Source organism: Sturnus vulgaris, chromosome 3 (assembly GCF_052056855.1).
Source record: "Sturnus vulgaris isolate bStuVul1 chromosome 3, bStuVul1.hap1, whole genome shotgun sequence".
NCBI classification, from domain to species: domain Eukaryota; kingdom Metazoa; phylum Chordata; class Aves; order Passeriformes; family Sturnidae; genus Sturnus; species Sturnus vulgaris.
In genome coordinates, this window is record NC_142245.1 from 27,705,471 (window position 1) to 27,720,806 (window position 15,336).

The 15,336-nt window shown below is 43.4% G+C and overlaps 1 protein-coding gene across 2 annotated transcripts in view; it reads left to right on the forward strand.

The window, feature by feature from the left end:
• Positions 1 to 1,490: 1,490 nt before the first annotated feature.
• PRKCE (protein kinase C epsilon) overlaps positions 1,491 to 15,336 on the forward strand; it is a 283,897-nt gene continuing 270,051 nt past the window's right edge. The window contains exon 1 of one of the 2 annotated variants that reach the window (XM_088161260.1): positions 1,491 to 2,426. In XM_088161260.1, the coding sequence (XP_088017386.1) occupies positions 2,079 to 2,426 (348 nt within the window). In that variant the 5' untranslated portion in view covers positions 1,491 to 2,078. The remainder of the gene's footprint in view (positions 2,427 to 15,336) is intronic. The other variant, XM_014877250.2, reaches the window with a different exon arrangement.

Genomic DNA, 15,336 nt, shown 5'->3' on the forward strand with positions numbered 1-15,336 from the left:
CAAGCACACACACACAAAGGCAAAATCAGTGGCTAAAAATAACTAAGGCAGTAATAATTTTCACCATGGGAAACCATCCAGATCTCGAGCACGTTTGCTCTGAGGAGGAGAAAGTCAGGCTGCATGTAGCTTCGTGGGTATATTTCATAGTGGATTTGGTACCACGGTGATGAAAAATGACTGAAATCTTTCATGACGTGCGGATAACGTTCAAGAATACAGTACGCACACCCTTTTACCCTTTCAGAAGTTTGGGGTTTTTTACGTTTGGGTTTTTTTTTTTCCTTTTCAGCACGTTCGCAGGGCAGTGGCGACCGCCGGCCTGCGGTCTCCCGCTCAGCGCCAGCTCGGAGCAGCGGGGAGGCGCCGCGGGCTGAGGTGGGGCAGGCAGGGGCCAGGTGATCGCGGCAGACAAAGGGGCTGGCAGTGCCCCACCGCCGGGGCCCGGGCGGCCAACAGGCGCCTCCTGTCCCGACCCAGGCAGCGCCTCCCGGCCCGGGCCCCGGGAGGCCGCTTCCCCTGGCGGCGCTCGGCACTTCCCGGCGCTCGCACACCGCGGGGAAACTCTTCCTCCGGCCCGGCCCGGCCCCCGCTGACGTAGCGCTGTCTGTGCCGCTGCCGCGGCGGGCGGGGGTGGCGGAGCCGCGGGCCGGGGCTCGGCGCTGTCAGGCGGCGGGGCAGGGCGGGGGCGGCGGAGTTCGCTGCCCGTCAGGAGCGGGCAGAGGCATCCCGGGGATCACGGAGAGAAGGACGAGGGGCGGGAAGCCCTGCGGGAAGGGGTGTCCGCCGGCACCGCGGCGCCAGAAGCGCCCGGCGCGGTGTGAGCGGTGGTCCCGCTCCGGGCAGGACCTCGGTGGTCAAACACGTTAATAAAGGCGGTCGGGGAGGAAGGCGTCCGGGGGTGCTTTATCCACGTTCGGTTCACCACTTTATCCTGTGAGGAGGAAGCGTGGGGCCGGGGCGGGCAGTGTCCCCGGCGGAAAGCCGCCCGGCGGGTGTGGAGGAGCGGCGAGCCCAGCCCGGGGAGCGCGACCCCCGCAGCGGTTCCCGGCTGGCGGCGGCCGCGCTGCTCCCCCAACAGGCAAAACTTTCTACACTCAAACACACACACACACACACACACAGAAACACACACGCACGGCCGGGGCTGCCGCCGCTCACTCGCCCCACACACACACACACTGACGTCTTTTGCGCATTTCCTGCGCTGGAGCGAGCGGCGGAGCGGCACCGGCAGCGGGCGGGGGCTGCGCGGAGGGAGGCGGCCGGCGGCGGCCGAGGGGAGGCGGCGGGCGGGAGGCGGGCGGGGGGCGGCAGGCGGGCGGGAGGCGGGCGGGAGGCGGCGGCGGCGGCTCTGCCCATCGCCAGGGCGGCGGCCGCCCAGCCGGAGCCCGCCGAGACCCGCGCGGGCCGCTCCGCTGCCGGCGCCCCCCATGCGCGGGGGTCGCTCCGCTGGGTCCTCGGCCTTGGCGGCGGCGGAGCAGGAGGCGGCGGCGGCGCGGATGGAAGGTCCCCGGGTGGATGTTTGCTGAGAGGAGGCTGTGCAGTAGGCAGGGCTGGTGGGTCGGCCGGTGTTTCTGATCCGTGTGTGTGTGTGCGTGTGTGTGTGTGTGTTTGTGTGTGTGTATGCGTGTGCGTGTATTGTTGTGCGGCGCACGGGCAGGACTGGCGTGTGCGGGAGCCCGGGATCGCGGCTCTGCTTCCTCTGCGAGGACTGATCCAGGATTATGGTCAGGGTGAAGGGAGAAGGCTCTTGCTTACCCCCCGGATTGATTATGCTCGGGTTTTGATTGCATTCGGGGGTTCCTGCAGCCACGGCCGCCTCCCCCTCCCCGGCGGCCCCCCTCCCTTGTTTTCCGTTAGAAACACGGGCAAGAAAATAAATGTATTCACTGGGTGTCGCAAGAGCAAAGGCTAAATAATCAAAGGTAGCAGCCGGGCGAAGAGACCCGCACCGTACCCTGCTCCCCCACTCCCAGACCTGCCCTCCTATTTATTGGCGAGACCTCCCTCCCTCCCTCTCGGTGCGAGTGCGTTGAGTGAGTGTTTGATCCTGGGAAAAGTGCAGCTATCCAGCCATGGTGGTTTTCAATGGCTTGCTGAAAATCAAGATCTGCGAGGCGGTGAATCTGAAACCCACGGCGTGGTCTTTGAGGCATGCGGTGGGTCCCAGGCCACAGACCTTTTTGCTGGACCCTTACATCGCCCTCAATGTGGACGACTCCAGGATCGGGCAGACCTCGACCAAGCAAAAGACCAACAGTCCTGCTTGGAACGATGAATTTGTCACCGACGTTTGTAATGGCAGGAAGATAGAGATGGCTGTTTTCCATGATGCCCCCATCGGGTACGACGATTTTGTAGCTAACTGCACTATACAGTTTGAGGACTTGCTGCAGAACGGGAGCCGTCACTTCGAGGACTGGGTAAGTGTTCACGCTGTAGATACATACATGTACATACGATTTTCAGTGGCATGGCTCTGGATGCAACATCTGTCTTGCAGAGCTAGGTTGCCAAGGGCATGTAATGCCTCTGAAGGCTTTTCATTATTTCCACACTTTGTTATACTGAGATAGTCATGGTTACTATATAACTAATGCATGTGGTCTACAGGCGAGGCAGGAAAGAAAAATATGCTGAATGTAAGTAAGAGGTATGTAGTTACCACGCAAGTTTGTAAAATTATGTGACATAAATACAAATCTAGTTGTCTTTCTGAGTCTGAAAAACCTGAACCAAATGCATCCGTACAAAACGTTACCATAAAACCCAGATCCAGCGCTTAGATGAGTTTCATCATTTTAGGGTGAATTACTCTTGGTTAGCCGGGCAATGATGAGCCTTAAAAATCCAGACCTGACCTCTGATACGAGACACCTCAGGGTCTTCCTGTCACTTGAGAGCTCACTGCATCAACACTGATGCTCCTCCTCCCTTCCTCCAGATGATCGACACCTCTATGCGTAGATCTAACGCAATGCTTCTTCAAATGCTAAAGACTGATGAAAGGGTCCTAGTGGAATTTGGGCCCAGCTAGAGAAATCCTGTTGTCTGTACACACAATGTGTCTTAACAGCTTTCACAGCGTCTTTAAGACCCAGAGGTTAACGTGCCTCAGTGGGAGTACAAAAAAGCTGGAAAATCCTTGCTCTGACATCCCCAGGTAGTGTGATTTAACAGGGAGAAGCCAATCAAACAATGAAGAAATGGGAAATCTGAATATGCACATTGCACATATCTGCAGCTAAACAGTTAAATGGTGGATATCCTTTAAATGAGATGCATAATAAAACAACAGTAGCTATCGTCTCATTTACGGTGTGCCCTGCTTGACCACCCATCTGAAATTATATATGCTCATCCTTTTATGTATTTATTTTTCATGGTCAAGGATACTAGCCAGTATCTTTTTGGCAAACAGACTAAGAACCCAGGACCAAAGAAAAAATAGCTAGAATTAATAGGTCTGAGTTTTATGTATTCTTTGGGGCTTGTTTGCTTAATATAGTGATGTAGAGATGGCGAAATGATGAAGGGGCATGAAAGAATTAGACTCTATTTATGCTGATTAGGAGCTGATGAACTTTGCTGTTAAAACTTTTATGTTTACAACTTTAAAATATTTTTCTTTTTTGCTGCCTATGTGTTGCATTGTGATAATCATACTCTAGATTATTCTGATGCTGTATGAAACTACACATTAGTAAGCTCAAATGGTGAAAGTGTGTGATAGAAAGAGGAAAAATAGCTATATCAGGAAAAGACAAATGCAGCAGTATTGCAGATGTCTTTTACCTGGATTGAATGATAATCAAGTTGGAACTCTCCTGAAATTAAGTGAGGTTTCATCTTTGAGACCAATGGGAGATCGGCACAGATTTTTAGTGAAAGAATAATAATTTTGTGTGTTCTTTTGTGTATGGTGTATGTTGTGAGTTTGTCACCAAATCTGGAAGGACCTTGCAGATTCCAGATCCCAAGTTTGGATTTTGGTGGGACTGGGGTGCATCCTGGCTCTGATATTTAAGGTGAAGTCAAAATATCTGAACACATTCCCTAGATAAGTAGTGGAATTTGACAGGTTGAGGTCCATTGTAAACAGGATCTGTGAGGAACTAGATAGCTGAATCAGATAAATGCTGGCTTTTATTGCATCAGGATTCATTGCTGTCCAGCATTCAGTGGGTGGGAGGAGACGAGGGAGTGACTACGCTTGTCTGTTGATGTGACAGAATCGAGGACATGGCAGTGGATCTTAACTGGCCAGCTCAATATAATGCAGCTTCTGAAGCATCATTTACTTTGTTTTGTATTGTAAATCCTTACCATTAGATTGTAGACAGCACACACCTCCCCCCTGTATCACAGTTAGAATGGGGGGGTGGAAGGTATTTATAGGATTGTGCTTTGCCCTTTCCAAAATCTTCCTATTTACTGAGTGTGTTTCTGTAATTGTAATACTGAATGTGCTTATTGGATTAATAGATAGGGACCTTCAGAGAACTGACTCTTGCAAAATCACACCGGTTTTGGGTCATTTTTCATTGAGTTACAAGAAGACCTGTGGCCATGACATCTCTATAGAGTCCATACTGAAGTAAATAGATTTATTGGTATCTTCATCAGTGTCTGGAGTCTCTCTTTAAAACCTGAAAAAGGAGTTGTCTGAAAAGTGAATAAGTTTCCCACTACAAGGAAAATGCACATGGCCTAAACCAATGTTGGGCTAAGATCTGCTGCTATGATACAGTCAGTTTTTTCTGTTTAATAAGAAGACCAGTTCCTTCATTTCACTCTTGGCATTTAAGGCAGATATTTTTGTAGTACTCTTTCCGAACTCTGTAACAAGCAAATTAAAACCAGCAATCACAATAATCCATTCTTCCTTACTGCCCGAAATATCAAATAAATGCAGCCTACACACTTGAAAGACACTTGAAGACCATCAAGTCTTTTTATGCCTTTCTGAGGGTTTCCCTTTAAGCAGTCCTGAAAGTTGGAACTGGCTACCAAGTACTTGTTTAGTGTGATCTGAGTAATTGCACTGCTGCCCCTCCTTACCTTCAGAATGATGCAACAGTTTTTGCAGTCACTATTAAAAGAGGGTTGAGAAAATGTTTATGTGCTGAGAACAGGTCTTGTCAACATATTAATAGCTTTAATGCTTTTGATCTCATATAATACTGCATGGGGGTTTATTAAAGAAAATTTCAGAATTTGTTTTATAATATCTGCGTTAGGGTCAAGGTTATATTTCTAGGTTTCTAGGCTCTTGTCAGAAGTTCCAAAATGCAAAAAAGATTCACAAAAAATAATGTTTTGGGGTTTTTTATCCCCTAAGAGGAAACTGTTTCTCACTTTAACCAGCTCACCAAATTTGAATTGACTTCTGCCATTGTGCAAATACTTATATTGTTTTTCTCAGATGAGTTTTTTAGGAAAATACTGGATACTTTTCTCTTAGGCCTGTGCTATATACAGATGCCATGGTTACAGTGGAAATACTAATGATAAACAAGTACAAAGCTTGAAATCATGATACCGTCTATTTTATTAACACAAGTCGGATAGATATGCAAAATCCTGGTTCCTTTCATCTACAAAGTGTTCAGCGGTTGCATTTAACCTTATGATACATATACTCCTTGAAAATATATATATATTTCTTTTTTTTTTAATTTTTCAGAGCTGTGGCATGAAACAGTGATTCAGAGTTTACTGGATGAAGGCTTTTAAACAAAATACATAGTTTTGTGGGGTTTTGGTAAGATCAATAGAAAATACTTGTTTGGGTTTCTAAGATAGGTATAGTGACAATTAAAAAGATGGCTGTTTTTCTAGTGGTGCATCAATACAGACATAGCACAGTAAAAGTGTCAGTTTTGCAGATTTTTTGAGTCATGGCTACACTGCAGTTTTAAAGAGAGCTTTGGATTTATGACATTTCAGGCTTTTTTCAAGTGCAGAAAATGTCATACAGAATGGCACCGAGTATTCAAGAGGATTCAGGTGAACTTATGCTTTGAAAAACAGAAAATACAGAACAATAAACCGCTTGCGAGTTCTGATTGAAAAACAAACTAGCAACTTGACAGCTCTGACTATATTTTTTTTAAGTTAGGTAATTCAGGGAATGATAAAGTATGTTTTTATCTAGCTTTCTTACATGTGGCATATGTAAATGATTCACTTGAGTTGGCAATGCAGCTACATTTTAATCAGTGGAATTGAGATCAGGAAGGAAAATTCCATTGATATTTAGCTGTGTGGTTCCACTCCTGCAAATTATCATGATCAATGTTTATGTGTGTGGATGATTGGTAGTATGGGTTCTGAGTTCAAGTCCACTTTCCAGAGTTGAGGACAGATGAAATCAGCATGATTGGACCTATGCCAAAGACTCCATCTAAGGGTCTTAGCCATTAGCCTGGCTGTACATGAGGAAACCTGTTGAGTTGTCCTAAGAAATCCTTTTGCTGGCTGAGTAGCAGAGCTCACTAAATCAGTGAGGACATCACAACGTTAAACAAGAAAAGCCTCTATTTCCACTGAAAATAATTTACAACTATATTTAAGTTAATGAAAGAAATTTAATTTTCTGCTGTCTTAAAAAAATCCCTAATGCTGTCAGGGGAGAAAAAAAAACCCGCATAGATGTCAGTGAGCTTTTCTTTGCTAAAATATCTTCCATATTATTTTTCTTCTTTCAGTGTGGCTTCTTCAGATCTAAATTTAAAACATTATACTTTCTTTGAAAGCATCCTTTCATATTTCCATTTTGCCAGTGTGAAGTTAGCTATGTTACTGTGCCACCATTGCATAAAGCAAGTTTGTTATGAATTAATCTAATATCTCAGTAGCAAGTGGGTGATGAGTTATAGGAAATGGCTTGGGGAAGAAGTTGCAGTCTATAGAGTTAAACACCTAGGTTATCTGAGCTCTGAATGTCACCCGAAAGGCAGTAGCAGGGGAGGAATTAAAGCTCGTCAGAGTCCTTGGTTCTGTGAGCTGTCCATGGATGTGAGAAATAGAACTGTCTCTTTCCAGTGCCTCTAATCTGAATGAAATAGAAAGACTACTTAGGTGCTTTTATTTTTTTCCTTCTTTTAATGCCGTTTCTGTTGTTGGAATGGGAACTCCTTTCAGTCAGCAGGTGATCTGTTGTAGCTGGCAGACAGAGAATGGAATTATCATCATTGTAGTGCAGGTCACCCTGTGAGTTCACCTCTGCTTGTGCTGCACACTGCTGAGGGCTGGCATTGGGCTGGCAGAAAGTGACTGTAGCATATTTTCATTTTTAATTTCATCTGCTGACTGAATTTATTTGTGCTTGTGGCGTTGAAAGGCCTAGGATGTCACTTGCAAAAACTTTAGATCTCATCTAAACTGTGGTTCATGGGCTGCTGAAAAGCTTGTATTGGAATCATATTTGTTGAAATGAAAGGGAAATTGCTGAGGTCCTGTTTGAGAGGTTTCTGCAGGACAAGGTGGTCATAGAGCAAGGTCTGTCAGGCTTGTGGGGCAAGGCTGAGAGAGCTACTGGGACTCAGCAGGGTTTCACAGAGTCTCTCATTCTGAGGCTAAGTGATTGTCAAGAGCAGCTCAGAGATTTTGGAGAAACTTTGTACAGATAGGGGTCTTCCTTGCCTTCTGCCACAGTCCATCTCCTGTGCCTTCTCTTTTTCCCTCTCTGCTGGGGATGTGGTACAGTCACACACAGCTCACCCACTGTCTTGTATCAATCCCTTTCTACAGCTGCATAAATCTACTCCTACTCCCTGCTAGAAATGTTCTCTACTAACAGCTCCGGCTTACCTGCAGTGCTTCCCAGTCTGCTGAGAAGCAATAGAGGGGGAAAATGCTGCCTCTGCTGTTGTTACTGCAGGGAGAGAGAAAGGACAAAGTGGGGAAAGGAAGAGATGAGGCATGGGGAGAAACCTGGAGGAGGGTAATGAATAGTTGCTGCCGCACCACGTACTCCAGCTGCCCTTTTGGCAACAGCAGAAAGCTACACGTGTAGGAGACAGGGATGAGCTGGCATAGGCAAATTGGCTGGTTGAAGGCCGTATGGTGATCACTGACCCACTCTGGGATTTTTTTTGCCTGCTTTGCTGAGTGTCTAGCTTTTGAAGTCTCACTTCAGATGTGCAAAAAAATTGCTCAGGGCATGAAAAGTGTGTAGTGGAGCATGCATTTCACTTAGCACTGAATTATCATAGCTGTAGGTCAGGAGCTGATCCCACCACTGATCAGAATCTCATCCTATTGTTGCTAATACCAAATACTGATACAAAGTTCTGTGGGAGGATGGATTGTAAGAGAATAGAGATAGTGCTGAAAGCAATCTCACCTCGGTAAATTGGAGCTCTACTAATTACCAAAGAGTGGGAACAGCCTTGCCATTAATAGGTCGCAGCCATGTCCAATGAGGATGGGTGTTATAAAGAATGGATTAGCTAGTTGAGAGTGAGTGGGGGGTCTGCTGGCTGTGCTGAGGAAAGATTGGGTCGCTATGCAAGTGTCTGAAAGGGTAAGAAGCTCTACAAGGGCAGGGTCAGGCTGGTCATGCTAGGGGCAGGAAGGGGTTAGTTGGAAGGAAAAAAGAGTCAGTGTTGTGTGGAGCTGCCCATGGGAAGGGTACAGAGAAAAGGTATGAGAGTTGATGTGATAATAAGGGGCTGATGCTTAGAACCTTCTTTGGTGTCAGTTGTACCTCTGCTGTCAGTGTTCCACATAGTGAAAGTAATTCTGCTGAGCTCTGTAGAAAGTATTTGTTAGAGAAAAGCTACCAGTAGCAGAGTCTAGTTCATACAGGTACTAGTTCAAATCTAGACTTTTAAGAAGTGTTCAAGTAGAGTAAAAACAATTCCTTCTTGTACCAGCTTTAAGACAGTGCATGTCATTATTCCAGCTCAGGTGGTTCTGTAGACACTGTACAGTACTTCATGGTCCTGAGCAAACCACTGATATCACTGGGTTCACTGGATATCATACAGGCCAGCTTGAATTCTTCCTTCAATAGGGACCTGTGCTCGAAAGGAAAACCAAGAATAAATGGCAGTTAACAACATCCTTTACTTGTATTTTTTTCTTACTGATTTGTTATTCTTCTGTAAATCTTGCATATGTAAATCTGGTTTCTGTTCTCTAGCATCAAACTGATTTTGTCTTCCATATCCATAATTCTTTAAATATTGCTAAAGTGAGGATTTGATTTTAGTTAGAATGGTGGAACTTGGCAACTAAATGTGATTTGTCTTTACTCTGTACATAACTTTTATTTAAATGAACTCTTTGATAATTTTCAGATTTTGAAAAGAGACTGTGAATATAGTTTGTAAAACATTAGAGACAGGAGCTTTTTGCTTGGAATTGGCTGGTTAAATTCGATTTTGTTTTACCCAATACTATCTTAATCCCCTTCCCCCACCCCGGCTATTATCTTGCAAGAGAAAGACATCTGCAGCTCATGGTAAGAGAGGGTTTGGGAACAATGGAGCATGCAAGCAATGGGATATTTGTGGTCAGAGAGGACTGAGAAGAAACTTTTCCTCCATTCACATGGAAAGGTAGGAAGTATCTGGATATGGAAGCGATCAGAAGTCCAAAGACAGCTTAGAAAACTGACAGTTTGGACTGGGGGTGGGGGTTGAACAAACCTTTTTGCTAGAGCAGGGCCTGAAGAATGGGGTATTTTGTGTGCCCTTTTGGGTAATTTTGAGTCAAGTTTTTGTAGCTGTTACAGGGGTTTCTACCATTTGGGGGGAATGCTGGCAAAAAGTTTTAACTTCGTAAGTACTTTCCTGTTTGGCAGGCTGTCACTAGACAATTTTAAAAGCATATTCAGTAATATTAATATGAAGCTGCAACTCTAAAGCTAGTAAGCCATTCTAGAGATTGGGTAACTTTCATGGCAGTTATGTACTTTGCACTATATTTTGGTAAAGAAAATGCAAATGAATATGATGCAAGAATATCTGCAGAATTCTTATCTACTCTGATAATTTTTCAGTCAGTGGCTTGAAATGCGAGTGATGTTGATTTCTAAGTGTCCTCTCACTTGCATGCCTCCAAGAGTTAAAAGTATCCATAATATTCAAGTATCATTGCTGTGATTTGACAGAAGTTACAGAAGCCAAGATTTCACATATTTCTGAATAGTACAGCTAAGAAACCTAGAGATATTGGCATGTTCCCATTAAATTTAACAGGAGTTTTAATGTTTGTTTTATTGGAAGTTGTGTTAGAGAAATGCTACACAATTCTAAGAGGCTTTTTTCTCTCTGAACTCTGTAGGGCTTGAATTGTTGAGGAACAGAAGCAGTGTCATACCATAGCTCTTAAAATTTAAAAAAGTAAAGTTTGGTTTCATCAGAGGCTTGCAAGCATCCATTTCTGCCTTATATCGGCTAACTTGAGCTGATTTGATTGTTCCAGACAATAGAATAATTTTGCTTGTTTCTGGTGTCCTGCTGGGCAATTTCATCACAGGCAGGAACAAAAAAGCATGAATAATGGCTAGATGTTACCAAATAAATTTCATGTCTGTGTTGTTTGAACAGTAAGCCCCTTTGATATCTCTGTGTCTTAAATGAAGAGTAGGGAAACTTAATACTCAGTGTTTCCAGCTTAATATCTTTCAGTACTTGAGAGTGTATAAATAAGTTACAAGCCCCTTATTATGGGCGACCAGGATTACTTATGCATTTAGAACTCTCCATTCCTCAGTACACTGGCCTTTTTTAATATCATTAAAAGATAGATGGCCTTGGCAATGTTAGTATTTATATGCATATTTAGCAAGTGATGTAGTAGCAATGCAGCAGATGTAATAGTGGTGGAAACATGAAGGGAAGACTGATGCATCCTCTGCATAGGTGATGAGGAAATGGCTGGAATTGCTTTGCTTTGTTTTGCAGATTGCTGTCTTGCTGGCTTTTAATGTCCTTCCCTGTTTTCCTTCAGTTTCCTCTTTATCATCTGTTCTGTCGTTGTGCTGCCAATTCTGTCTTTATCTGTTCTGACTTTAAGATGGTCAAGAAATTATAGGGCAAGTTTTACAATAGTGCGTAAGATTTTGATGTTGGCAATACTAGCAGGCTATGAAATGAATGAATGAAATGTCTTGCTATAGATCTCTACTGAGATCTAGTCCAAGTACAGTTTTCTTGCTGGGACCAAATTTCCTCATTGCCTAAGTCTTTCTGGCATCTGTCAACTTCCCTCTATTTCAAGGTGAGATTGATCTGTGGCCTTAGAAAATGATGTCTGAGAATGCATTGGAAAAGGAAAGGCTTGAAGTCATTCGTGCTGTGTCCACTATGTTTTCTCTCTCACATGGTTCTTTTAAGAGTTACTGAGGAATCTTTTTTTTCTTTTCCTCTGAGTTTCATTGCCTTTTCCTTCCTTGTGACCCCACAGTGCCTTGGCACCTCTTGAACGTTTGACCTCTTTGCCCACTTTTGTCTTTAATCCACCACTATCGCCTTGTCCTCAAGTCTCAGCTGTCGTAACTTTTCCTTCATTTTCCATGTTATTACTTCCCTTATATCCATAGTGCTGTTATTCTCAGCAGTCCAGCTCCTTCCTCTTTTTTTTTGTCACTCTGGTGGGCCTGTAAGATGCTCGTGTCAGTAGGACTCAGGAGCATCCCCAGTGTCTGAAGCTCTGTGGCGTTTGCCCAGCTGCTGTCATCCAGAGCATGTCCCTGCTGTGCTGCTCAGCAAGCAGCAGGGAGCTGATCATGCTCGTGGCTGTTGGAGCAGCTATTTTCAGTCAGAAAGGAGCGATGCACTGAGTTTCCAGTTAGTTATACTACTGAAGTGTTGGAAGGAATAAATGTAATGTGTATGTTTGAACTTCAGGCAAAATGCTCTGGTTTTAGCAGACTCAGTGGGGTGTTGTAGGAACGTGATCTATCCCTGAAAACTGGGCTCTCCCAAGCAATGGAAACGCTATTAAAAAACTTAGGTTAGTGACTGTTGGGATTTTCAGGGACTCCTAATCACAGAAAATACCTACTAGTGTTTGGTAATTTATTTTTAATTAACACGAAATGATGGTTTCTGTCTTCAAAAAATTCCAGTGCAAGCACAAGTCAAAAAGGCAGATTGGGGAAGCCAAGAGAAATACTAGGAAAATGCTTACCAATGTGAAAGGCTGCAGTAATAGCTGGGCAGCAGCCTATCAGCTCAGCTTTGCTTGGTGTCTCCAACTCAAAATATCAAGGGGAGAGGCAATAGCAGAAATTTTGTTAGAGATATTTGGAGTTCCTGATGCTTTGCATAATGTGGTGTTTATCTCAAGGAGTTGATGTGTTTAGAGGGACAGCCCATATGATCTAGTCCATGATTCCCAAACTTCTAGTTGTTTGTTAGTGTCCTGTCTAGCTTCAAGAGTGTTTGGTACTGCCCAGTTGGAGGGAACTACAGGATTTTTCTGTATATAACTCAATGCAAGCTGGTATTGTGTTATTACATTAGAGCTTTTTTTCTGTAGTGATAGGGCTGTTACACTGCTACAGTACAATAATCAAATTTGGATGTGATATATGGGGATAGTAGTATATAGTAATGTCACTGGGCTGAGAGAAGCTATGTTAAGTTTTATCACACTTCTTTTTTCTTCCTGCTAGCAACTTCTCAGAGCCATGCCAAGCCTCTGAAAGGAGGAAAGAAGAATTTTATTAACACCTCATGCCTATTTTTTAAAAGTGTTATCCACTGAATCAGAAGCAAGTGACAGAGCTTTTCACCTAAAAAGCAAAACCTTGGGCTTCTTTCTGATGACCCTTAGGCACTACTATATAGTTAATATATCAATTATATATATTTATATATTTTTAGATATATACATTGTATAACTCTAAGTTATATATCTATATATAAACTTTAAAAGTAATGTTAGTCTAGTAATCATATTTGGGAGGTAACTTTTCATATGCCTTTTTATAAAGCTGGGTGAAAGGTTTTAAAATGCAAGTTCAGCTAAACTTATTTTGAACAGTTCTAAGGAGCAGCCCAGACACTATGACCTAGACAAGCTCCTATAATCTCTTTACGTGATTTTTTTCTTGACAGTCCATGCTCCTTCTTGAGTGCTTTGTCCATTAGTTGCAAGAGGCCTTGGGTGGGGGCTAATGTAACTTTCTAGGATATATCATTTAGCAGAAATGTGGGGTCATGATTCTTTGTTGATGAGTGTTCACTTTACCATAGTAGTACAGTGACAAAAATAGATGAGGAGCAATTGACCTATGTTCATCACAGCCCAGAACAGTGCAAAAACCCTAGAAGCTTTCTTGTGTCAGTTTTGTTTATAAGTAGATGTGTGAGTAAGCAAAATCAATATACCTTAAACAAACAAAAATCGCAAGTTTGTAGCGAGTGCTATTAATGACTGGAGGACAGACAGAGGTAAGTTGTCTTGCACACAGATTCAAAGCTGACGTTCCTATATTGATTTTAATGGGTAGTTCTTCGAGTGGTGTTCTCAGTTGCTGAAACTACTGAGAATGTGTATCATTTAGTTGCATACATACTGATTCCTCTGTGCTCCTAGCTAGTTACATCACCATTGATTGAATTCCTTCTATATTTAGTATTGAACTTTATGTATTTCTCTGAATTGAGACCTATTGTAAACTTTTCAGCAATGTGGAAATTACATGAAGAATTTAGGGTCCTGATTCAGCAGCCTTTTGGAAATGTTATCTAGCTGTTTTTTTCGTGAGTGGTTGTAGCTGTTGTCATAGAATCACAGAATCTGCTGAGTTGGAAGGAATCCATCAGGATAACTGAGTCCAGCTCCTGGCCCTGCCCAGGTCACTCAAGAATCACCATGTGCCCCAAAGGCTTGGTGCTGTGACCGCTCTTCTGGGGAGCCTGTTCTGATGCCCAACCACCCTCTGAGTAAAAAAACCCAGTCAACACAGCTTCTAAACTATGCATGAATGGGTTTGTGAGTACATTGTGAGCTGCTTGTGAATGTGTTTGCTCAGAAGTGTCAGTTCTGACCATCAAACCTTCAGTTTGGTAATATGCGTTGTTTTGGAGGTGGTATTGTTTGGAGTGTTTTTAAACTAAGAAAAACTCCCTAAACCTTAACATTTTTGTTTTGGCTGCCACTTCATTAATAAAACTGTAGTAAATCACTGGATATTTGAACAAATTATATGAAACTGAACTCTAGACTTGTTTTTATGTACTCTGGACATCAAACTGACAATCTGTGACATGTTACATTTGGTTTAAAATGTGTGTGCTCTCCAGCCAAGCACTGTTTTGCTGTAATAGTGTTATTAATACCATAAAGCTTTCAAAACCCACAGTGTATTCTAAAGTTTACCCTTTTTAAAAATCAGGTTGAAAATCAGATGTGAAGTGTGGGAATGTCATTTTGTCTTTCAGGCTATTCCTGGAAGACTGAGGTTAAAAAAACCAATCTGACTAAAAGGGAAGGCAGGCAGAGTGAGAAGTGGGGGCACCTCTGGTGAAGCCTTTTCTTCCTACAGCAGTCTCCTTGCTGGACTGTACGGGCTTCTTCTCTTTGGGACCTGGACATAATTGTGGCAGTGATCAGTAAGACAAATTGCAGGCCAAATGTTTTGTAGAACTGCCAAAAAGTTTGCAGCTCTTCCAGCAACTGTGAATCAGCCCTGCACCCTATTTGTGGACTTGCAAGCAAAATCTGCTTCCCAGCAGCAGCATGCTGCTCTGCAGAGCCCCTCTATTGTAAGATTTATGCACGGTTAATGAACTTTGTGATGCAAAAAAATGTGAAGTCTCGGAGACATTTTATGCAGCTATGAAAATGTACTTGATGCTACTGATATCCCAGTGAGACAGGAGCGAAGTGCTGAGACCTTGTCAGAGCATGGATGCACACATGCTGGCAGCGTGACAGTTTTTAATGTAGGAGTTATTAGTTTCTCTTTGATAACATGAGGTTGTGCAGAAACAGAGAGTTCATGGTTTCTTCCTGCAGGGGTTTGTGATGTAAAATAAGAAAAACAACCTCACTTTTGGAGTGCAATAACCTGTGTATCAAGTTAGATGTGGCTTGCAAAAGACATGGAAAGTGTGTAGCAAAATAAAAACTCTCTACTTTACAGGACAGAAGTATGCAAAAGAGATTGTGTTATTGTAACTTAAAAAAAATGTATTTGATGGCCCTTGGAGAAGCAATAGTTGTCTAACTGAGGAGTTAAGGGGAGAGTGTTTTTATTCACATGAGTCAGCAGAGAAAGAGGCTGAAGCTTGTGTGCCAGACCAAGGAACATGTAAATATGACAGATGGTCAACAAAGTGAAGCCACTTTGTAATAGAGCAGTTC